The following is a 25,488-nucleotide window of genomic DNA, read 5'->3' as shown; positions in this document are numbered from 1 at the left end:
GGCAAAAGCTAGCAGTATCACTACTAGAAATTTCTACAAGCAAAAAGCACTCAGGAACAGATGTATGACTTAAAATACTACCTAAGCACTAACCTAGTCCTGAACTGCAAACTAAATCCAAAAAGCTAAAGGGAGGAGTCAACAGACTGAGAAAACTGGCTTTCACTTATTGTGAGCTCTCGGAAGCAGTTCTGGATGAACAGGCAGCAAACGGGATCTGAGGTAAATCAGACAGAAGGAGGGAATTTAGGGTAGGGAGGAGTCAGAGTCTCAGCTCCAAAGCTTTGGTTGATGGTGCTGAGGTCAGATCCATTCCAACAACCCAAACATTCAACCAGACAAAAATAGACAACATTGGATCAAGGTGGTTTAGGATTACCTGATCTGAAGAAATATTTTAGAGCTACACTTACATTTAAGGCACTTACAAGCAGAAAGCAATAATTCAATGTGGAAAGGGATAATGATGATGAAGCAGGGGGGATTCAAAAAATGAGGACAGAGTGGGATTTTGGATGCAGATCCTAAAGTAGAACAACAGCCATACAGAATATTATATTCATAAAGTAGCAGAAAGTATTCTAACAACTAAGCCAACATGAAAATGGAGAAAGGAGACTTTGCTGATGGGCTGACTCCATTTATGGGTAAGGAGAATAGGCATGAGAAGCTGAAATTTACTGGAGAAAACTGGCAAAGGAATTAAGGTATTTGAAGCAAATAACTAGAGAGGGAAAGCTAATAGAATGGGAAGAGGCCAAGAAGGCATTTGGACTGCAAGCTAGAGGCCAAAAAAGACATTTTGACTGCAGGCTAGAAACTGCTTTCCCTATCAGGTATTAATATCAGAGTATAGGCAAAGAAAAAGGGATAGGAGAATCCTAATGAAAGACTCACACTGGTAGAGTTTTTAGCTGAATCTAGAACATAAGTTGTTGTCAAAAAAGGGATAATGTGTAGGGCATATACAATATTGCTCAATAATTTTAAGACTCAGTCAGAGGAGATTAGAAAAGATTGGGAAGAGAGACTGCATAAGCAGTTCACAAGGAAACAATGGGAGGATACACGTATAGCTCCCAAATACGCAACAAAGTCTAGAAGATTTAGGATTTTTGCCTGGAAGAGATTGCTTAGATATTTTTATACCTCAAGTAGACTCTACATATTTTTTTCAAGGGTAAATGTCAAATGTTGGAGGTGTCATTGGGAAAAAAGAGGCAACTGGCAAAAAAATGATTTGGGAGAGGATTTTTTTTTTTGTTTTTTGACATTGGTACACGTTCTGAATTATACAGACATAGTAAGTCCTTGTTAAGCTTAATTCTGGTGGCTGCCAAAAAGCAATTACTAGAAAGTGGAAATCAAAGTCTAAGCCAACTGTATTTGAAGTAATGAATACTGTAACAGAGACAAAATAAATAGAAGTGGGGTCTTTAGAAAAGGGTAGAAGCAAACTACATAGAAAAATTGGCAATTGTGGGAATACATGCAGAATAATAAATACTGAGCTACCTGTGGCTGCACCAGAATTGTAAGCCAGTCCAATTGTATAGTATAACAAAAAGGAACATCAAACTTCCAACAGGATACAAAACAGCTTCCAGTTTATTTAGTGCTTTCGTCTCTGAAAGTTCTGAGACTTCATCAGAATAAGCTATAACCACATGCCTATGGTTATATAATACTATTAATCAAACAATTAAACACATTTAAAGAAATAAGACATTTTTAAAATTTTTTAAAAAAGGTGTCCCTTTTTGTTATACTATACAATTGGACTGGCTTACAATTCTGGTGCAGCCACAGGTAGCTCAGTTTTTATTCATTTGTTTTCGAAGTCTGAGTGCCTTTTTTTGCATTTTTGCTGCACATGCAGAATAATGTTTTGGAGGATGAGTGAGGTTTAAGGGAAGGCAGGAATTAAGCATTTTATGTAATGTTGGATTGATGATAACTATACAAAAGAATATATGTGATGTACAATGTTTGTAACTGAGAACATGTTAATATGATTTGTTTTCTTTTACAGAAATGTATGTTTTCCTATGTCTTAAGTGATAATTCAATAAAAGTGTTAAGAAAAGAAAAGCCTGAAGTCTGGATGAAAAGGAATGTGATGATAAGCATTTTTTAGAAAACTTGAATGAGGAAGAACAGGTAACAGACTGTGACACGATATCATTTAGAAATTAGGTAGCATCAGAAACAGGTCTAAGAAAACAAATCCAGAACTGGTCTCCTATCATCTTCATTCTTTGGCACTAAAACATCCTTAAAAGTAAAACCTTCCTCAAATTGGGAAGGAATAATTGGTTCTATCACTCCCTGGAACAGCATGTAATGGAGGACAGGTGGAAATTAAAAAAGTCTGGTCTGGAGGAAAGGAATAACACCCTGGTGAGGAGGTATATACTCTATCATCTATAACCTTGATGAATGATCTTCAAAACCCATTTGTCTTGACACTCTCGGTTGCCAAAGAGAAAAGTGGAGATTCAGACTTTCTGGAAGAGAAAAGTAAAAAAGTGGAGATTCAGACTTTCTGGATGAGCAAAGGAACTGCCAGGGTGGGAAGAGGGAACCAAGTCCCTTAAATAGTCAAACTGACTAGTTGGACTGCTCCTGGATTTAAAAATTCCTGAATTATTTTTGGAACACCCTTGCCATTATGCCAAAACTTGGTGGTGCAGTGGACAGTCCAAACGGTAAAGCAGAGAACTGATAAAGTGAGCCAGACACATAAACCTTAAGAAGAATCTACAGTCTGGATGAAAAATAATGTGATGATAAGTATCTTTTAAATGCAGTGTTACCAGGAAACTTGAATGAGGAAGAAGAGGTAACAAATTATGAATTGACATCATGTAGAAATTAGGCACTATCACAAATAGGTCTAAGAAAAAAGACCCAAAACTGGTCTTTTTGGCACTAAAAATAACCTTGAACAAAAACCTTCCCAACTTGGGAAGGAGGAATTAGTTCTATCATTCCGTGAAACAGCATGTAATGAAGACGTGGAGATAAAAAAGTCTGGTCTGGAAGAAGAGGAATAACCCCCTGGTAAGGAGAAATATCCCCTCATATCTACAACCTTTATGAATGAGTTTCAAAACCCACGTGCTGTGAAAATCTTGGTTGCCGAAGAGAAAAGTGGAGATTCAGACTTCCTGGAAGGAAAAACGGACTGTCAGGGTGGGAGGAGGGAACAAAGTCTCTTAAATAGTCAAACTGACTTGTTTGACTGTCCTTGGATTTGGGGGTTCTTGAATTCTTTTTGGGGATTTCCTTGTCATTCTGCCAAAATTGGATGAGGGTAAGAGAATCCCTTAGAAAAATAGAAAAAAAAAGAGGCAGAAAAATCTTAGAGATTCCTTGCTTTAACTTCCTTCCATCACATTCTTTATCACCTCTGCAGCATAAGAACCAAAAAGTGAATCTCTATCCAGTGAGAAGATAAAATCTCATTATTCACATCCTGTTGGAAGGTACTGAGACTGTAGCCAGGCAAACCTCCTCAGTACAGTACCAGAGGCCACAACCATGGAGGACTTATCAACTTAGTTATACACACTGTAAATATTGAGCAGTGACTAGTAAAATAGAAGAAACTAAATCATTTAAATCAGATTTTTCCTCACATGAAGAAACTGCAAACCCAATATTCCTCATATTTTACAGTTAGTCAGACTAAACATTAACATGTGAGCCAGACAATTTAAAATTTTGATAATCAAAGTTGCAGAAGTATAGACTATTTTCCTATACCCATCAAAAATATTCCTATCCATATCAGAAAGAATAGGATACAAGTTAATAAAACTGAACAGACAACACATAAAACACAAAATCAATGTGCCTCACAATCACGGCCCTTAAGGCAAAAATAACATACCTAACACACTTGTAATAGGTGACTCAATAGTCAGGCACACTGATGCCCCACTCACTAGGCTGGACAAGGAGAAGGCTACTGTTAGCTGCCTGTCAGGAGCCAGAATCCGCCACATAACACAAGCACTCAGGTCACTCCAGAACAAGTACAAATATGACTCTGTCATTGTTCATGTTGGTGTGAATGACCTGAGACGTACCTCCCTGGACTACATGAAAAGAGACATGGAAGAGCTCTTTAATCATGTAGCCCAGGTGTAATGTAGCCCAGGTGGGTATGACCCTGACGCTGAGTAGCATCTTGCCCTCACCAAGAATGATACCTCAGTATAAAGAAAAAATTATCAATTTCAACAACTGGCTAAGCTTCTGGTGTCATTCAAAGGGGATAAAGTGTCTGTCAGCCTGGGATGACATGCTCGACAGGCCGCATTGCTTCGCAATAGACAGCTTGCACCTATCACCCCTTGGCTTTTGAATACTGGCCAAGGCTCTTGCTGCCCCCATAGTGCCTTTTTTAGGCAAGGCTCAAAATTCAAACCCACCTCCGTAAACAGCACAAGTAAAAAAATGAGGGTTATGCTACTCAACGCCAGGAGTTTAAATCTCAAAATGCATGCACTCGAAGCACTCCTAAATATGGAGAACGTCGACATCTGTGCAGTAACTGAAACCTGGTTCAAGGCTCCAGAGAGCACTCCAGCACTACTGGGCTACAACTCATACCACACATTTCGGCCACAGAACATGGATTGAAACACAAAAGGAGGGGGTGTATCCATATTCATCAAGGATACCCACACCTCCAGGTTAGTGGCGCAGAATTATATCTCTGAGATCATCCAGGTGCAACTAACACTGGGAAAATCTGCAATGCAAATTGTGGCCTGCTACAGATCAACCTCCATGACCCAGGACCACCACTCTGCCTTTCTGGAGACACTGGAAAACATGAAGGTCCTACTGAACACCCTGATATTGGGCGATTTCAATTACCCTACCATTAACTGGGAAAACTACTTGAGTACAAACTCCTGGGCTCAGCGCTTCCTGGAATTTATCAACTGAAATGCCCTGGATCAGCTGGTAAACTCCCCTACCAGAGGCCACAACATATTGGACCTGGTCATCACCAACATGGGCAACAGGTGTTCCGTACCGGAGGTCAACCCATCACTGGTTAGATCAGACCATAAACTAATCACCCTGGATGTTCACACCCCACCACCACCCCTAACCAAGGAAACCACAGTGAAAAACTTTTCTAAAGCAAACTTCACCTTACTTAAGGCAGAGGTGGTAAGTTTCACAGCCCCCATGCTAAAGGATAACACTGTCCACAATGCAGAATCCTTTACAATTGCACTCTATGAGCACCTACAAGGATGCATGGGTCATGCCATCCCTAGCAAAACCAAGACTCACTCCCCTAAGAGAAGGAAACCAGTCTGGTGGAACCCTGCCATAAACAGGTTATACAACAAAAGGAGGAAACTAGTTCAGAAAAAAATCAAATCACAAGAAGTAAAGACATCCCTGATCAGTATCAGTAAGAAACTAAGGTCCCTTAAAATCATCCAAGGCTAACTTTGAAAGAAAAATAGCCAAGGATTCAAAAGATAACCACAAAGCCTTTTTTAGCTATGTCAAGAATCTCAGTGGCAACTCGCAGATATGCTCTGAGCTAATGCAAAATAGCACAAAATATAATGAACCTACTGATATTGCCAACATCCTGGCAGATAGATTCAGTGCAAACTTCACCTCCCTCTCACCTTCAAAAGGGCCCACAATAATACCAGAAAAGTGTAGTGTCCCAGAAATCACAGAAGCACAGGTGAAAATAGCCCTTTCAAAAGCCAAAAACACAGCATCAATGGGGCCAGATGGTGTCCCAGTCTGCGTCTTGCACAAACTACAGAACGTACTACCCCCCCCTAAACACACTGTTCAGCCTCAGCCTCTCCACAGGCTACATGCCCATAGAATGGCACACAGCAATGGTTATTCTGCTCCACAAAGGACGGGCCACAACTGACCCTGGTAACTATCGCCCCATAAGCCTGACTAGCCTGGTCTGCAAGGCAGTGGAGCGCATCATCATGGAACTCATTAACAAAGACATTGGGAACCTCCATACAATTGACCCGACCCAGTTCGGCTTTGTTAAGGGCAGATCATGCCTACTAAACCTGGTTGACTTCTTCGAGACAGTCACCAAGGCCACAGACGAGGGAAAGGTGGTTCACACAGCCTACCTTGATCTCGCCAAGGCATTCGACACCATTCCTCACTCGGGTATTATTGAAAAACTCACCAGCCTGAACATAAACCCCTACATCACAAGATGGGTTGCCAACTGGCTTACAGATAGAACTCACACTGTAAGAATAGCGGGCTCCAGGTCCGACTCTAAACCAGTCATATGTGGTGTTACGCAAGGCTCAGTTCTGGGACCCCTACTGTTTGGCATATATTTCTCAGAAGTACAGGCAAACACAGAAGGACTATGGCTAACCAAGTTTGCTGATGACTGCAAACCGGGAGCCATAATTGACTCTCCGGCTGACATGGACATCCTTCAAAAAGGCCTTACTGAGACAGACACCTAGTGTCAAAGTCATGGCCTCAAGCTAAATGCCAAAAAATGGATAGTCATCCCGTTTGGGAACAACAAAACACCCAGGAATTACCACATAGGCGGCAGCCCCCTTAATACAGCAGAGGTAATAAGAGATTTGGGGACCCAGGTCGATAGTAATCTCTCCGTTGACAATCATATTGCCAAAGTGGTTAGGAAATCCTTCTATGCGGCCCATCTAATTAGTAAGGGGTTCGCATCTAGAAATAAAGAGGTTATAGTGCCCCTCTACTCGTCACTCATCAGACCCATCATAGAGTACAATGCCCCATTTGGGATGTACCTCACAAGACACTTCCAACAGCTGGAAAGACCACAAAAGCACCTCACCAAGAGGATTACTGTCCTCAAACATATGTCCTATGCAGCCCGACTGAAAAAACTCAGGCTGTACTCAGTGGCATATCACTTACTCAGAGGTGATCACTGCCTGACTTACAAAGCCATATCCAACTTAGAATTGATGGACATGCTCCACCTAAGGAAATCCAAGTCACTGCGAGCCACGCGCTCTAGTGAGCTAAACCTCGCCACAACAATAAATAGAACATGCTGGAGGGATAGATTCCTATCACAGAGACTTCCCATGCTTTGGAACAAAATTCCTAACTACATTAGGCAGAACCCCTCACTAACACTCTTCAAGAGAAGCCTTGACGAGTGGATGGGTAACAGAAAATACAGCCCCTGGGATCACTTCATTTGCTCTGCTTGACAGAGGCTCAGTTAATTAATCAATGGGGAGGCGGCCTGACACACTCTGGCTAGGCTTATAAATGCCCTCAGGCAGATAGCCTAGTACCTACCTATGAACCTATGAAATGTGGTATGAATGGGAAACATGTTCAGAACACTTATAAGCATATAATGCATTTATTAAGTTAAGCGCTTTAAGCCCTAACAGAAATATTCTAGGACATCATCAGAACTAAACAGACAAGCAAATTCCATCATCCAATTTAAATAAGTTCCAAATTGATAAATCATCCAAAAAAGCACCACATTTCATTCAACCTTATTTCTTAAAGTTACAACCTGCTAATATAACAAAAGGAAGTTACAAAAGGAAGTAAAATAGATGAATAAATAATAAAAACATCATTATTACAACTTGTTTGCCCTCATTTTCAACAATGGTAGCAAAGATAAAAAATTATTTAAACCTGGAAAAGTAATACAAACCAATTTCATCTGCCAAGAGGTCTACTACATAGGATCGAAACTGCAGACCATCAAACCTCTGATCATCGAAGACCAGAGGATCAAAGTTCTGAAATATCGAACCTATAAAAAAAAATTTAAATGTAAAACTAAAAAAATTTTAAATATGAAAACTTTTTGTTTCACGTTTTTGCGGGGGGGGGGGGCTACACCCCCTGCTACTTAAATATACCAACTCTGAGGTTGCACTACAATGAAGAGAATGGTAAAATTTTCATCCTGCACAGTACGCCGATCTCCATTCACAAGGTTCAATATTTCAAAACTTCGATCCTCTGGTCTTCGATGATCTGAGGTTTGATGTTCTGAAATTTTGATCCTTTGTGTTTTCCCAAGACTTCTTAGTTCTGGGAGTACTATTTCAAGTATCCCAATAATGAAGCCAGAAAAACTCTGACAATACAGTGAGTGCTTATTACAAGGCATTATTGGAATTTTGCTTATTAATGTTGTAGAGATGTTTATAAGTTCTTCTTCTAAAAACTCTTTCTGTTTTACCAGTGTAACAGCCCAGACACTTGCTGCACTTAGTAATACAAATTACCCCCTTAGTATTACAATTTACACACAGTAAAAATAACTTAGTTTTAGTAAAACTGTTCAAAACAATAACTTTGTCAGTTAAAATGAAACTATACTGAGAACAACTTGCACACTTTTTAGTCCATTTGCTAGCAACTGATAAACGTGTTTGATTTTCAAATATTTTTTTAAAATCCTTTGCTGTTTTGTAAACAAAATTTGGTCTGGATACAGCTTTTCCAAGACCTTGTCATTAGTCTTAAAAATACTCCAATTGCTTTTGATAATGTTCTTAACACATACAGAATTAGAACCATATTCATCAATAAATACCTTATCTGAAAAATTACCATTGTTAGTATTGTTTATACTTCCCATTGTGTCAATCAAACACCCCAGAAAGGGGTTTATAAAATTCTCCATCTTCAGGAAATGTCATTCCTGATGTTTCCCACCATTTTCTCAGGGTTTTAAAAAACCTTTTTTAAAATTCCCCGGGAGGCCCAGGGAAGAAAAATTTACTTTTGCTTTGGGGGCCGAAAGGGCCCCTTTAAAAAATTTTAGATTGCTTGAGAGACCACTCGTGAGGCATGAGAATAGCTCTGCTCAATCTGTCCGCTATAATGTTGGTTTTCCCAGGGATATGCGTTGCTACCAGAAACCGATGAGAGGAGATCGCCCATTGCCATAGTCTGAGCGCTTCTCGACACAAGGGTAGGACTTGGTTCCGCCCTGTTTGTTGATATACCAAACTACAGACATGTTGTCTGTGTGGACTGCAATTGTCCCTACGGGAAGAAAGTCGTTGAGGGCTTGCAATGTTAAAAGCACTGCTCTCATCTCCAGGACATTTATGTGCAGATGGTACTCGAACGGTTGCCACGTCCCATGAACCATCCTGCCCTGATAATGACCCCCCCACCCGATCAGGGAGGCATCCGTGGTGACAGTAGCTATCGGGGACGGAGGTACAAAGCACCTGCCTTGGTGAACCTGAGACGATGTGATCCACCAAGCAAGATGTTCTTTGCATGTTTGTGTCACCAGAATCTGGTGACGCATTGGGAGTTGCTGGTATGACCACTGTGTGAACAGCATCCACTGAAGGAGGCGCATGTAGAATCGAGACAGGGGAAGAAGAGTGATGGCCGCAGCCATAAGACCTAATACCTTTAGAACCATTCTGGCCTGTACCTTTTTGCTGGCCAGAATGATCCTGACATGAGTCTGAATGTCTGAAACTCTTTGTTCTGTAAGGGTAGCTGACATCCAACAGTGTTTAAGTTTGCCTATGAAGGGAATAGACTGGCAGGGCGGTGAGGATGACTCTCCTAAGTTGACTGAGATGCCCAAATGAGAACACACGCCTATTGTGTAATCCCTGGCTTGTATAAGCTGATGCCTGGTGGTGGCTGACAGGAGCCAGTCGTCGAGATACGGAAACACCTGGAATCCTTGACGCCTCAGGTGAGCCGTGACCACTGCCATGCATTTGGTGAACACTCTGGGGCTGTAGTGAGACCAAAGGGCAGGGCTCTGAACTGAAATGACTGGACCCCAGCCGAAAGCGGAGAAATCTCCTGGAGCGCCTGTGAATTTTGATGTGATAGTACGCATCCTGAAGATCTATTGAGCACATCCAGTTGTCCTTCTGTAAGAAGGGCAGAATTGACTGAAGAGTGACCATTCGAATCTTGTCTTCCTGACAGACTTGTTGAGTCTGCTGAGATCCAATATTGGTCTCCAGTCTCCGTCTTTTGGGGACCAAAAGAACCTTGAGTAGATTCCGGCTCTGAATGGTCTATTGTGACTGACTGAATGGCTCTTTTGCAGTAGTTTTGCAATCTCTAACTCTGCAATGTCCCTTAGACCGGGTGGTACATCTGGAAGGGAACTTGAGGGAAGGGACTTTCCTCGAAAGGAATTATGTAACCCTTGGATATGATCGACTGTACCCATCTGTCTTGAGTGAGGGAATGCCAGGCTTCTGGGTCCAGTGATAATCTCCCCCCCACTGCCGCCAAGGAGGGACAGCGCGGCAACACCTCAGGGATGCTGAAAAGCCTTTTCAGCAAGAGACTCCCTGTTGCCCTGGTTCTTCGGACCCCTCTGCCTCTAGAGGCGCCTGTTGTTGTTACCCCTCTGCCTCTAGGGGTAAACTGACCACGTGAATCCGGGCGTGACTCCTTGAGATTTACGGAACCACATCTTCCCACCTTTCTGTCCTTTCTGATAACGCCTAGAAGGGGTGGATAAACGGACTCCAACAGCAGAAAGAGTCTTGCCATCCTGCTCACACCTGGTCAAGGTTTCCTTCACCTGAGGGCCAAACAAAGCTGACCCATCAAAGGGAGAATTTGTGAAGGACGCCTTAAAGGGATCCGCAAAATCACATAGCCGCATCCAGGCTTGGCGTCTAAGAGCCACACCTGTGCCTGCGGCTCTACTCGCTCCATCAGCAGCATAAGATATTAGCCGCATGGAGGAGTTAGCAATGGAATTGAGGGTTCCTAGCTGCTAAGCAATCTTTCTTGGGCCCCTGCAGCTGTAGGATCCTGAACTACTTCTCCCAGCTCCTTCAGGATATCTCTGGAGTCTGGTGAAGTGACAAAGATAATTCAGCTTAACGATAGCAAAGGTCGCTGAGGAAAACATCCGCTTGCATCTATCCATGGTCCTAGAGTCCTTATTAGGAGGATGGACGGGCACGGAAGGATCTGCAAGTTCCTTTTGGTGGCCGCAGCCACCACCATGGCATCAGCGGACACCCTTTGTAAGGAATTGTTTGTCACTAGGGGCAGTTATAAATTTAGAAGGCCTCCTAGGGACTGGCTCTACAGAGTCAGGAGCTGTCCACGCCTTCGCTATAACCTGCATAAGGGGGTCGAAGGCGGAGACACCCAGGAGGTGGAGGGCCGAGATCCAAACGCCTCTAGGTATACTGACTCATCCTCAGAGGGATTGTTGGAGGCCAGTTTCCCTCTGTTTCAGAAGTTCTAGGATGTCTGAGAAGGAGACATCCTCAGAGGGGGATCTAGGGATCCCTCTGACTCATCAAAGTCAGTATCCAAGTGACAGACTCAGGGAGTCTACATGCTTCCTCTTACAAGTCCTCTTCCTAGGAGGATCTCCAAACATCAGGAGAATCCTCGAAGAGGGGAAATTCCCAATGGGGAAACCTGAGGCGGAGGATCTCTGGGTCCTGTAGCAAGAGAAGTGGCAGAGATGTCAACAGGTACAATAGAGGGAGGAGCTACGGGAAGAGACTGCTGACTGATACCAGTGGCCAGTACACTCTTCATCACCTCGAATGCTCCCTCCCAGGCAGGTCCGAGACCCGTCCAAGAGCTAGGAACCCAGGGCCACCGAAGGGAAGTCTCCGAGGCAGATGTCGGAGCCGAGCTCACCAAGGCCGAGGCTCCAAGGGGAAGAGCGGGTTCGACAAGGGTCCGATGCCACTCACCCCTCGGAGGAGACCATGGAAGCCCGACCACCTAATCCTCTAAGGAAGAGGAGATAAGAGTAGGGGCTGAAGGAACAGAAGGGGGTATCCGTCCTCCAGCCGTAGCAGTAACCCTGCCCGAAGACTCCAACTCCAAACTCTGGGGTAGAGTTGAAGGAGGAACTGTAACGGGTGTGGACCAACAGTCGCCTGCTGAGACGGACTGTGTAGCATTTGGGCCAGTACCTGTGACTTGAGCAATCTACTGACCACTCTCTAGGTCATGGTCTGACAACCTGATGACCTTGAAGATCGGCTCCGATGGCTCCGCCCGATAGAAGAGGGGAGGCCGGAGCCGAAAGTATCGGCTCCAAGGAAGGAGACCTCACCTCTTCCTGGAATGGGTCATCGGAGCCGATATTATTGATCCTGTCGGCACCGATTTCGGAGCCGCAGAACGCCGATGTATCGGCTCCAGCCGGAGCCGATACAGCCACCAGAGTAACGGTGTCGGAGCCGATCGGAGCCGACACCGATGCCTGTGCCACATGGGTGTCGGAGCCGATCGAGCCGACACCGATGCCCGTACACGTGGGTCGGAGCGGTCGAACCGACCCCACAGTGGTCAGCAGATTCGCACCGATAGCCATCGGCCAAGGCTTAGTAGATTCAGAATCGGCTCCAGCCGAGCGATCTCGACTTATACGAAGTCGAGCCGAGGCCACAGGCTTAGAAACAGAAGCCTGGGTCTTGGCAGATTTTGTTGATTTTGTGGGCCGACTTAGCCGGAGAGCCCTCCGGCTTAAGAAGACCCTCAGAATCAACTTATTCCTTCTCTCCTGCAGGACTCTCTGGCTGAAGGAGTGACAACAGCACAGGAGTCCTGCAGGTGAAGAGGGCCTAAATAGTATAGGCAAGAAGTGTGACCGCCTGTCAGAGACATCTTCTGACAGCACGAGTCACACTTCTTAAAACCTGAAACCCTCTCTTTAGACATGGTGCCCAAAAACACACACACACCAGTCCAATTAAATTAAATTAATCCCAAAAGGGATTTAGTAAAATAAACCAACACACACACCCCTAACAGGGGGGATGGGAAAGGAAATTAACTGACTAAAAAATTTAAAAGAGACAGGGATTTCTGTCAGAAAAGTTAAGTTTAAAGTTAAACTATCAAAAATAAAAGGTTTTTAAGTAAAAGGGGCTTAAATGTCACAAAAGTGAATTACTTACCAGGAGCTGGTAAAGAGAAGACCTCCCAAGCGGCAAACGAGATCTGGGTACTTCCTGCCTTGCATCATGGGATATGGGGCTGCCTCGAGCTGGTAAAAGGAGTTCTCGAGCTAAAGCAAGTGCCGAGTCGGAGCCGAGGGATCGGCTCCGAACCCATCAAGCAAGAATGAAGGCGAGATTGACAACTTAACATTAGCCCTTTCAAAAGCCAAAAACACAGCATCAATGGGGCCAGATGGTGTCCCAGTCTGCGTCTTGCACAAACTACAGAACGTACTACCCCCCCTAAACACACTGTTCAGCCTCAGCCTCTCCACAGGCTACATGCCCATAGAATGGCACACAGCAATGGTTATTCTGCTCCACAAAGGACGGGCCACAACTGACCCTGGTAACTATCGCCCCATAAGCCTGACTAGCCTGGTCTGCAAGGCAGTGGAGCGCATCATCATGGAACTCATTAACAAAGACATTGGGAACCTCCAAACAATTGACCCGACCCAGTTCGGCTTTGTTAAGGGCAGATCATGCCTACTAAACCTGGTTGACTTCTTCGAGACAGTCACCAAGGCCACAGACGAGGGAAAGGTGGTTCACACAGCCTACCTTGATCTCGCCAAGGCGTTCGACACCATTCCTCACTCGGGTATTATTGAAAAACTCACCAGCCTGAACATAAACCCCTACATCACAAGATGGGTTGCCAACTGGCTTACAGATAGTACTCACACTGTAAGAATAGCGGGCTCCAGGTCCGACTCTAAACCAGTCATATGTGGTGTTACGCAAGGCTCAGTTCTGGGACCCCTACTGTTTGGCATATATTTCTCAGAAGTACAGGCAAACACAGAAGGACTATGGCTAACCAAGTTTGCTGATGACTGCAAACTGGGAGCCATAATTGACTCTCCGGCTGACATGGACATCCTTCAAAAAGGCCTTACTGAGACAGACACCTAGTGTCAAAGTCATGGCCTCAAGCTAAATGCCAAAAAATGGATAGTCATCCCGTTTGGGAACAACAAAACACCCAGGAATTACCACATAGGCGGCAGCCCCCTTAATACAGCAGAGGTAATAAGAGATTTGGGGACCCAGGTCGATAGTAATCTCTCCGTTGACAATCATATTGCCAAAGTGGTTAGGAAATCCTTCTATGCGGCCCATCTAATTAGTAAGGGGTTCGCATCTAGAAATAAAGAGGTTATAGTGCCCTCACTGCCACTCATCAGACCCATCATAGAGTACAATGCCCCATTTGGGATGTACCTCACAAGACACTTCCAACAGCTGGAAAGACCACAAAAGCACCTCACCAAGAGGATTACTGTCCTCAAACATATGTCCTATGCAGCCCGACTGAAAAAACTCAGGCTGTACTCAGTGGCATATCACTTACACAGAGGTGATCACTGCCTGACTTACAAAGCCATATCCAACTTAGAATTGATGGACATGCTCCACCTAAGGAAATCCAAGTCACTGCGAGCCACGCGCTCTAGTGAGCTAAACCTTGCCACAACAATAAATAGAACATGCTGGAGGGATAGATTCCTATCACAGAGACTTCCCATGCTTTGGAACAAAATTCCTAACTACATTAGGCAGAGCCCCTCACTAACACTCTTCAAGAGAAGCCTTGACGAGTGGATGGGTAACAGAAAATACACCCCCTGGGATCACTTCATTTGCTCTGCTTGACAGAGGCTCAGTTAATTAATCAATGGGGAGGCGAAAGCCGACACACTCTGGCTAGGCTTATAAATGCCCTCAGGCAGATAGCCTAGTACCTACCTATGAACCTATGAAATGTGGTATGAATGGGAAACATGTTCAGAACACTTATAAGCATATAATGCATTTATTAAGTTAAGCGCATTCGCCCTAACAGAAATATTCTAGGACTTCATCAGAACTAAACAGACAAGCAAATTCCATCATCCAATTTAAATAAGTTCCAAATTGATAAATCATCCAAAAAAGCACCACATTTCATTCAACCTTATTTCTTAAAGTTACAACCTGCTAATATAACAAAAGGAAGTTACAAAAGGAAGTAAAATAGATGAATAAATAATAAAAACATCATTATTACAACTTGTTTGCCCTCATTTTCAACAATGGTAGCAAAGATAAAAAATTATTTAAACCTGGAAAAGTAATACAAACCAATTTCATCTGCCAAGAGGTCTACTACATAGGATCGAAAATGCAGACCATCAAACCTCTGATCATCGAAGACCAGAGGATCAAAGTTCTGAAATATCGAACCTATAAAAAAAAATTTAAATGTAAAACTAAAAAAATTTTAAATATGAAAACTTTTTGTTTCACGCTTTAGGGGCCACCCCCACACCCCCTGCTACTTAAATATACCAACTCTGAGGTTGCACTACAATGAAGAGAATGGTAAAGTTTTCATCCTGCACAGTACGCCGATCTCCATTCACAAGGTTCAATATTTCAAAACTTCGATCCTCTGGTCTTCGATGATCTGAGGTTTGATGTTCTGAAATTTTGATCCTTTGTGTTTTCCCAAGACTTCTTAATTCTGGGAGTACTATTTCAAGTATCCCAATAATGAAGCCAGAAAAAGTCTGACAATACAGTGAGTGCTTATTACAAGGCATTATTGGAATTTTGCTTATTAATGTTGTAGAGATGTTTATAAGTTCTTCTTCTAAAAACTCTTTCTGTTTTACCAGTGTAACAGCCCAGACACTTGCTGCACTTAGTAATACAAATCACCCCCTTAGTATTACAATTTACACACAGTAAAAATAACTTAGTTTTAGTAAAACTGTTCAAAACAATAACTTTGTCAGTTAAAATGAAACTATACTGAGAACAACTTGCACACTTTTTAGTCCATTTGCTAGCAACTGATAAACGTGGTTGATTTTCAAATATTTTTTTAAAATCCTTTGCTGTTTTGTAAACAAAATTTGGTCTGGATACAGCTTTTCCAAGACCTTGTCATTAGTCTTAAAAATACTTGCTTTTGATAATGTTCTTAACACATACAGAATTAGAACCATATTCATCAATAAATACCTTATCTGAAACATTACCATTGTTAGTATTGTTTATACTTCCCATTGTGTCAATCAAACTTACCCCAGAAAGGGGTTTATAAAAATTTCTCCATCTTTAGGAAATGTCATTCCTGATGTTTCCCACCATTTTCTCAGGGTAACCTCTAGACAAATACATATTTACTAATCTTTTCCTCTTGACTTCAAAACCTTTTTTTTCAGGAAATCATTTGTGCTAAGCATATGTCCCTTTACTAAATCCTTGTTAAATGACAGTGGGTGTGAATTATTGAAATGCAAGTATGTATCACTGAAGGTAGGTTTCCTAATGATGTTAGAATCAAACCTACTGTCACACAACATAATGGTAGTATCCAAGAAGTATACCTGAACCTTATGTATTGTATCTGTAAAAACCACAAGTCAGTCATGTTGTTCATAAGTTGGACAAATTCAGCAGCTTGCTCCTTGGTGCCATCCCATAAAATAGACAGTGGTGCAGTGGCTTAAGCCCCGGTGGTGCAGCAGTTAGCGTTGTCGCCTCACAGCAAGAGGTTCTCCCGTTCGATTCTCAGCTGGAGCGCCTTCTGTGTGGAGTCTACATGTCCTCCCCACAGTCGAGTGACTTTAAAGACATGCAGGTAATGCGAGCGTGAATGGGCGTGCCTTTGTTGAAGGTTGGGCGTCGGGCTGGCAACTCGGCTCCGTAAAAATAAAAATCCACTGCCAATCATGAGCGGTCCGAAGTTCTGCTGTGGCGACCCCTAACCGGGAAAAGCCGAAAGTTTATCAAGGTGCCTCAAGTAAAGTACACAATGACAGTAAAAATCTGAGGTAAAGATATATCGTCCCTCCCAAATTAATAAAACAATGTTAGTAAAAACTGGGCATAAGCTGTGTCCATTGCAGCCCCTTTGGTTTGTCTATAAAATTCTTTTTCAAAAATAAAATTGTCCTCTAAAATAGTCATATATGCTACAAATTAATATCGACATTTCTAAGAAAATCACAAGCCACCAATGCTTCATGAAAATACTCAATCCAATGTCCTGTTTGATACAGGAAAACAAATCCTGTACATCTACAGCGAGATCAATTCATCCATAATTCTTCCTAAAAAGTCCTGACTTCTTGGTTTTTACACCTACAATACATAAGGATCAAGTACATTTCTTGGATAGTACCATTATGTTGTATGTCAGTAGGTTTGATTCTAACATCTATAGAAAACCTACCTTTAGCAACACATACTTGAATTTCAAAGGTTCACACCCACTGTCACTTAAAAAGATTTTTGTAAAGGGAAAGTTTATATGTTTAACGCATATTATTCTCTGGTATTTTTTTTTTTACTTGCTACAGCACTGGAAAGGGGGCCTAAGTCCAAAAAGTGAAGAAAAATTAAGGGATTTCTTTTTTCAAGAGCTAGACAAAAATGTCTTGAAACTATGTCAACTATGTCAAAAGACAAGAAATGGGCTATAAAAAGATAAAAGACATTTACTTATAGACACTAACAAATGTTTATGTAAAAAAAAAAAAAAAAACTGAATGTAAGCTTGGGATCAGTGTGATGGAAAAAATGTAAGTCCATCAACAAAGATCTGAAGATACAATGCACCACAATGCATAATGAGATAAGGCACAGTCTTTAGCAACCTGAGAAAGTTAACATACCGAGTAGATCTAATGCCTGGTGACCTCAGTCTTGCTATTAAAGAGGCTGGACCTCCTTAAGCCAGATCAAATATTATTACATAATCAAAACATATATGATGCTATAATGTTTACTGTTTATTCTTTTAATTTACATTAACATATGAAAAAATTATAGAATGTTGTTGTGTCTTTCGGCTTTTCCCAGTTAGGGGTTGCCACAGCGGAACTCCGGTCCGCTAATGATTGGCAATAGATTTTTACATGTCGAGTTGCCAGCTCTGACGCACAACCTTCAACGAAGGCACACTCATTCACGCATGTCTCCACACAGGAGACGCTCTAGCTGAGAATCGAACAGGACAACGTCTTACTGTGAGGCGACAACGCTACCGCAGCACCACCACCACAGTGAAAAAAATTATAGAATGTAAAATTTATAAATACTGAAATTTGAAAGCCCTAGGCTAAAAGACCCAAAGCTCATTTGCCAGAAGCAGAAAATAAAAACACCAAACTATCTGTTCTGTTGTGTTTTGCATCTATGTACTCCATAACTAAATACATCTATTCCAATGTCACAGAATCCTTTGTTCACAGACTAGACATGTTCACCAAAAACTAGTCCACCTGGCTTGAATATTTTTTTTTAAAAAAAAAAGAGAGAGAGAGAATGGTAGAGTTTTCCGAACATATTCCTACCCCCATTGTATAAGACATTCGCATATTCAAGTCCTTAACTAGGTCAAACAATATTAGACACTATGCAATAACATTAAGCACACACACACACACACACACACACACACTACCTTTAGCCCGCTTCATACCACAGTTAGCTTAAAAAATACTGCAGTTCAACAATGCGAGTTCCTACCATTTATTTTCATTAATTTATTTTTATTTTTGATTGTTTGTTTGATTTCTTCCTTGTGGTCTACTGGTTTGTGCTCTAACTCTTCTACCACATCTGTTCATTTTTATGAAAAAAATCTCCCCTGGTGTAAATTACAGTTCAGAAATTTGATCCCTCCTCAATGTACTTATTTTCCATTTTGAGATTACGGCTCCCTAATTGAAGTATGAGCCCCATAATTTTGAGCCATGCAAATAAGAAAATTAAAGTGATAAATGGTAAAGAAATGCAATGAATTTTGAAATTCACATTAATGCCACTGCACATGCCCCCAGTATGTGAGGTTGCTACCACCTACACATCTAGCTGCTTACATATATTAACTTAAAAATCAGTGTACTACAGACAAAGGGGGATGCTCTGAGGTACTACAACCTCAGATAGTAGACATTCACCATTTACTAGTTTTAGTCTGTCTGTTGAAAGAATCATGAATCTGATCCTCAGAATTTCAGTTGAAGCCCTTGAGGGCCACACTAGTCCTGGAAAGAATGAAAAAGATGGGGTTTGTAAATTCAGACCTCCTAACTATTCCCTTACAGTTACCAGGTATAAGCACTAGTTCTGAAAGAGACATCACATTTTCATCATATTTTACCCTTTAGTAAAACTAGTAATGGTTACTTAATTCTTAACTCTTTTCCATCGAGGTAAGTACAAGCAACATTCAGCAAGCTAACATTATCTGGATTACACTTCCATGATTTTTTTTTAGTTTTAAATGCAAGTTTAGCGAGTTTAAAAATCCAAATAGCATACTTTTTTCTTTCCTTACTGAAATATGAAGCTTTATGGTTACACCGGCATGGTTTATTTCTACAAGCATATACAGCAACTGTTTGTTCATATTGAATACTTGCTGTCCATACAGATCTCAGAAGTGAAATCTGAGAGGCCAACAGCATGCAATCTCTTATATCAAGATAAAGAAATGAATTCAGTTTTAGTGTAAAAAAAAAACATAAAATACACTGTTAGGAATAGAAGTGCATTAACAGAAATGCACACAATAATTAAGATAGCATTAGTCTTACCATTCATTAAATGAAGAAGTTTCACTGAAGCTCTGTGCCACGCAACAATCAGTTCAAAGTGTAAATCAGTAATAATGTTACTTGCTGTAACCAGGTTACCATCACTGACTTGTGCTGTGGTGGCAGTCTTGTTTGCTCTTTCTGACTCTTGACCTACCAGATTCTGAAAGGAGAAAGGAGAGACTGAAATAATTTAGTAGTCCTTGCTACAAAATATCCTTTCCAGATCTTAGCTTATTGGAATATTTTTTTTTGCTTCAGATTACCTGGTAAGCATACAGTTTACATTACAAAATAAAGTACTGAAGAAGATTCAAATCATTACAGCAGAACTTATAGCAGGTACCATACTTACTCTTTACCAAAGCACTTTGTAAGAATGCTACATGAAAAATAAAACATAAGCATTTTCATATCATGAACACTCACAAACACACACAGCTCTGGAGACATCTATATACTCACCATAGTGATAGATCTGTGTTGTCTGTTTCTGTCCTTCCTCAAATGGGTCTCAGATCCATCCCCACATCCAACTTTAGGCCATTTTCTTATACTGAGGATCATTAGGTTAGGCTCATCCCCCTACCCATAATCCCCTCCTATTCCCAGCATTACCTCAGACTGAGTTTGCCCACTGTACCCTAAAAGCAAGCAAATTATATATATATATATATATATATATATATATATATAATTACATATATATATATATATATATATATATATATATATATATATATATATATATATATATATATATATATATATGTCACTATAGAAGATAAGCAGAAAGACAAATGGATATAGTAAAAGAGATCTGCTCTAGAGCTGCAAGATCGAGAAGTCCTGCACAACATGCAAATGACATGGTCATACTAGAAGCCAAAAGGAAAACTTTTCCATGAAATGTAAGGGAGAAGGCAGAAGGGAAGTTAAGGAAGGACTGGAGCAGACAATACAGATCCATCATTTTGGTGAATACATAATGTTTGTATCGATCAATGTTGTCTTTTCCGGCCATTCCTCAACTGATGGGACAGAGTCCCCAGCCACTGGATTCCCATGGTGGGTTCATGGAATGATATTCAGGAGGATGGCAGAACCAAAAGCATTCCTCTCCCTGGAAAAAGTCCAATTTGGAATGTGAAATAAAGGTATGAACATTAGATTAGATGGCAGCAGCACAAATGTCATGAACTGAAGCCCTAGAAAAGAAGACAGAGGAAGTAGAACCAGATCTTGTCAAACGTGCCTTTGACTGCTTTAGTAGAACCACAACCTTATCTTTATACAATACAACGGGGAAATGCAACTAGTTTACCATCTTGTTAAGGTAACAATCAAAACAGCTTGGCCCAATTTAGCCTTAGAAAAAGATACAAACAATTTGTCTGACTTCCTGATGGATTTGGTCTGATGAAGATGGAAACACAACTGTCTATGCACATCTAGCAAATGAAGCATGTATTCTTCGTTACTGGTAAATTTCAGAAAGAAAACTGATAGATTAATCCTTTGATTGAGAGAAGTCTCTGAAACTACTTTGGTTAAAAAGGATGGACTGATATGCAAAGACACCTTGTCTTTATGAAAAATAATATACAGAAGTTGGCAAGACAGAGCCTGGAGTTCTAATATTCTGCTTGTTGAGGTAATGGCCACAAAAAAAGATAGTTTTCCATGTCAAAAATTTAAGTCCACTTTGGCAGTTGGCTCAAATGGAGATTGAGTCAATGCTTGTAGCAGTGCAGTGAGATCCTAGGGAAAAGCAGGATCCTTAATAGGAGGTCTAAGAAGGAAATTGCTTTTCGGGAAGGCCTTACACAGTTTAAGAGAGCCCAACAAAGTATGTTACTCATTAGCATGAACATTCAAAAGCATTGCTAGCTGAACTTTGATAGTGGAATAACTGGCCCCATCATGGAAAATTGCAGCAAGAAATGCAGTACTGCTGGCATGTGAGCTGAAAACAGATCTAAATGTTTCTTAAAAATCAAATGGAAAACCCTTCCCTTTACTTGTGTAGACTTTTCTAGTAGAAACTTTCTGAGAGGATGTGAGAATTTGGACTACCTGGGAAGAAAGTCTGGACTGACTAGCCATCACAGGAAGTGGAGAAACCATGTGGTTAGTTTCAGAGCTCAAAAGTCTGGATGAGGCATTCCAGACAGGTGAAACAAAAGGTCTGGATTTGAATCCAGCACCCAAGAAGAGTATATCAGATGAGGCCAAAGAAAGGGGAACCATACCTGCTGAGGTCAGAAAGGGGCAATGAGGATGACTGCTCTTCCATTGTGATGTTTTCTGCAGAAACGTTCGGATTAGGGTAGTTGGTGACAACACACATAGAAGACTAGGGAGGCCAATCATGGATCAAATCATCCCTCAGTGACTCCCTCTCTGGATGGATCAGAACAAAGAACCTTCTGCACTTGGAATTGATGGGAGAAGCAAAAAGGTCATAGCCTGGTTAGCCCCATTGATGAAAGATTTGCACTGCCACTATCAGACTGAGATACCACTCATGAGGTAGCAGAATAGATCTGCTCAACCTGTCCTCCAGCACCTCTAGAACGTTGGACCTCTCTCATATGTGCATTGCTATCAGAAAGCAGTTGGATGATATTGCCCAATGCCACACTCTCATCACTTCTTGACACAATAGGTTGAACGTGTTCATCCTTGTTTGTTGATATACTAGACTACTGCCATTTTGTCCACAGATCAACCCTACAGGAAGGACATTCTGAAAGGCCTGCAATGCCAGGATAACTGCCCTCATTTCTAAGATACTGATGTGAAGATTGGCCTCTGATAGGGACCAAATGCCTTGGACCATCTTTCCCACGGAATGCCCCTCCAACCTAGTTGGGAAACATCTGTGGTCACTGTGGCTCTGGGAGAGGGATGAACAAAAGGGCAGCCCTGAGACACTTCTGAAGAGTGAATCCAACAAATTACATGTTCTCTGCAAATGTCTGTAAGATGGGTTGGAAAGGACATAGGCTGATGCCTGATGGACTACTGTACTGCCTTGTGCAATGCAACACTCTCATATAGTGTTCTTGCCAAACCAAGGTAATGGAGGCTGCCATCAATCCTAGGAGCTAAAAGACTAGTCTAGAATGTGGTTTATAATAAGAAAAAAGCTGTACTGTTTGATTTTGTAAGGTGGATAGCTTGTTCTGTGGAAGCCTTGTTATTTGAGCAGTAGTATCCAAGTGAGCTCTTATGAATGACAGAATATGCACTGGAGAGAATTAAGATTTATCATGATTTACTGTAATTCCTGTGTTGGAGCAGAGATGGAGCAGATAGTTTTGTGGCTTAAACTAGAAGAGGCTGAGTAGGAGCAGTGAAAAGCCAGTCATCTATATAAGGGTGCACCCAGAATTGTTGCAGTCTGAGATGAGCTGCAACCATTGCCGTGCATGTGGTGAACACCCGTGGGCTGTGGTGAGAAAGGTCAGGGCCCTGAACTTCCATGGGTATGTTCTGGAAAAGACTCAGAGGTCTGAGGGGTGTCCTGAATGAGGACAGTCTAGAGGCTAGTGTGAACAGGCTGTCCAGATGGGATAGACTTAGCAGTATTAAGACCTGGGGATGTCAATTGAAGAGAGAGTGGAATTGAGTGGGGTAGAGTTGTCTAGTCTCAAGCCTTGGAGACAGCTCTCACAGTTGCCTTGAATGCAGAGGCTGAAGGAAAGCCCAAAGCACTCCAGCAGAAGCTCCCATACCAGAATGACCAAGGGTACCTCCCCAACCCTGCTCTGAGACTGAAGTCAGAGTTAAGCTATCTTATATCAAAGCTCCAAGGGGGAAGAGACAGCTCAGACAACTTTGATGTTGAACCCCTACCCCCAGACTCAGCACTGAACCTTTGGTTCTGAAATCTGTCCAATGCTGAGGAAATCAGAGCTGTCTGAATCAGAGAAGATGCTAGAGTAGAAGATGACCACAACTTTAGATCCACTATGAACAATCCTGGAAATCTCAGATACTACATCTCAGAAACTGGAGGTCAGATTGGAGTAGAAGTAGTCATAGGCAACAAAAAGGTCCAAAGCTCATGGATCCAATGGGAGCTGGAGCTTGGAGAATTATTAACTGAATTTGAGTTCTGAGGATTTCCTCATCATTCTATCCACATCGGCTTCTAACAATCTTCTGGTAGACCTAAAGGAAGAAGATGTAGAAGGAGGTCTCTAAACCTTGCATATGGGTGTCTGATAAAGAAAAGAATGCAGTCTAGGGGGGATTGGCTCCAGAGTGAACCTCAGCTCACACCTAGGAGGAGTCATGGAATGTATAGATGTTGGATCCAGGATGGCTATCAGATCCACAGACCTGAGAAGTTTAGCTGACATAGTGGAAGACAAAACTGAGGAAGGAAAGCAGTCAGGGAATCGCTTCCATACCTCTTAGCTCTTCTCCTTTGGCTTGTCACTCTTGTCCCCCTTGTACTACTCTGAGGGGTTCTTCCCAGACGGGACACTCCAGAAGCAGAAGGAGCACATTTAGCAGATTCTTCTGGTGGGATGAGATATTTTAGAACTAGCTTATTTCTGCACTCAACGAGTTCATGGTGTCCAATAGCCATACAAATAGGACAATCTTCTTCCAAATGAGAAGATCCTAAACAATAAACACATTTAGGATGCAAATCTAAATTAGGCATCTTGTGGCCACACAACACACATTTATTGAGCCCAGCCAGTTTATCAGACATAAAGGAATTCAATCACATGAGACAACAACAAGAAACCCAAACTAGAAAAGCTACCAAAAATTGTAAAGGAGAATACTCTGATGACAGAACAAGGGTACCTAACTAAAAAAAAAAACTAACAAACAAAAAATAGAGTTACCAAAAATGGTAATATGAAGAAAACACTAGCAACAAACTAGTTTATGAAAATATGCACTTATGGTATGAGAGGCCTAAAACAAAGCAGTTGTCTTTATTTTTTTTTCTTTTGGTAGGTGGAGAAAGAAGAAATATACAGAGAAACCAGAGGCCATAATCAGATAATAACTATACTAAAAAATTACCAAACACCTAGAGTAAACTGTAGTGCTTAGCTGAAAGAGCATGAGCCAGCAACCCACGTGTTCTCATACAGCAGCAAACAAGATCTGGGGTAATGTTTGGGATAGGAGGGATATTGGGTAAGGGGAGGATCCTGAGCTATGGATCCTAAGTCTAAGAAAGTGGCAAAAGTAAGATCCGAGGATGGATCCAAGATACAGCAGTTGAGGAATGGATAGAAAATGTAAAATCAGATCTCATTTTGATAATGGTATACCAACCATTATATCATCATTAAAATATTGCATTATGTTTAGTATTTGTATGATCAATCTAGTTTTAGTCAGGAAGACTCAGATTGCACCTCTAGTAATCAGGTCCAAACCTCATAGGTGCTACTCCCCCTTCAGCCAACAGTACTAAGTGCCGGAAACCATGGATTTGCACTTTCCAACTGTCTCTGTAGGCAGTTTAGTTCAAATGATCATCCTGAGATAATGTAGCAATTGTCTCATGTTTACTAACAACCACCAACTACCTACACAAACTTACACGGGGTGTGAGAGATGCAGTCATGTAATACTATTGGAGGCAAAACTCTCACATAAACCTATCACACATACACAGATAATATCAAACACATAGATTTACATATGCTGAAACTCTTAAAATTTATTGTCACACTTTCCTTAGCTAATGTAAATAACTAACCCTTAGTAAGGGGAATAATCTCCTTACTATATACCATATCTAATGTTACACTGTTTGAGACAATGTAAACCTGAAAATGCCTGACTTGACATCAAGAAAGAGTGTACTCACAATCCCTTACTACCTATATTAGTGTATAAGCTACCAT

At 41.6% G+C, this 25,488-nt stretch overlaps 1 protein-coding gene across 1 annotated transcript in view; it reads right to left on the bottom strand.

The window, feature by feature from the left end:
* CFAP54 (cilia and flagella associated protein 54) overlaps window positions 1-25,488 on the bottom strand; it is a 2,749,537-nt gene that overhangs the window by 1,998,998 nt on the left and 725,051 nt on the right. The window contains exon 21 of the mRNA XM_044087198.1: window positions 19,598-19,760. Within this exon, the coding sequence (XP_043943133.1) occupies window positions 19,598-19,760 (163 nt within the window). The remainder of the gene's footprint in view (window positions 1-19,597; window positions 19,761-25,488) is intronic.

The sequence above is a fragment of the Protopterus annectens genome, chromosome 11.part0 (assembly GCF_019279795.1).
Source record: "Protopterus annectens isolate FY-2018-M chromosome 11.part0, PAN1.0, whole genome shotgun sequence".
NCBI lineage: Eukaryota > Metazoa > Chordata > Ceratodontiformes > Protopteridae > Protopterus > Protopterus annectens.
This window is presented reverse-complemented; position numbering and strand designations above follow the sequence as displayed.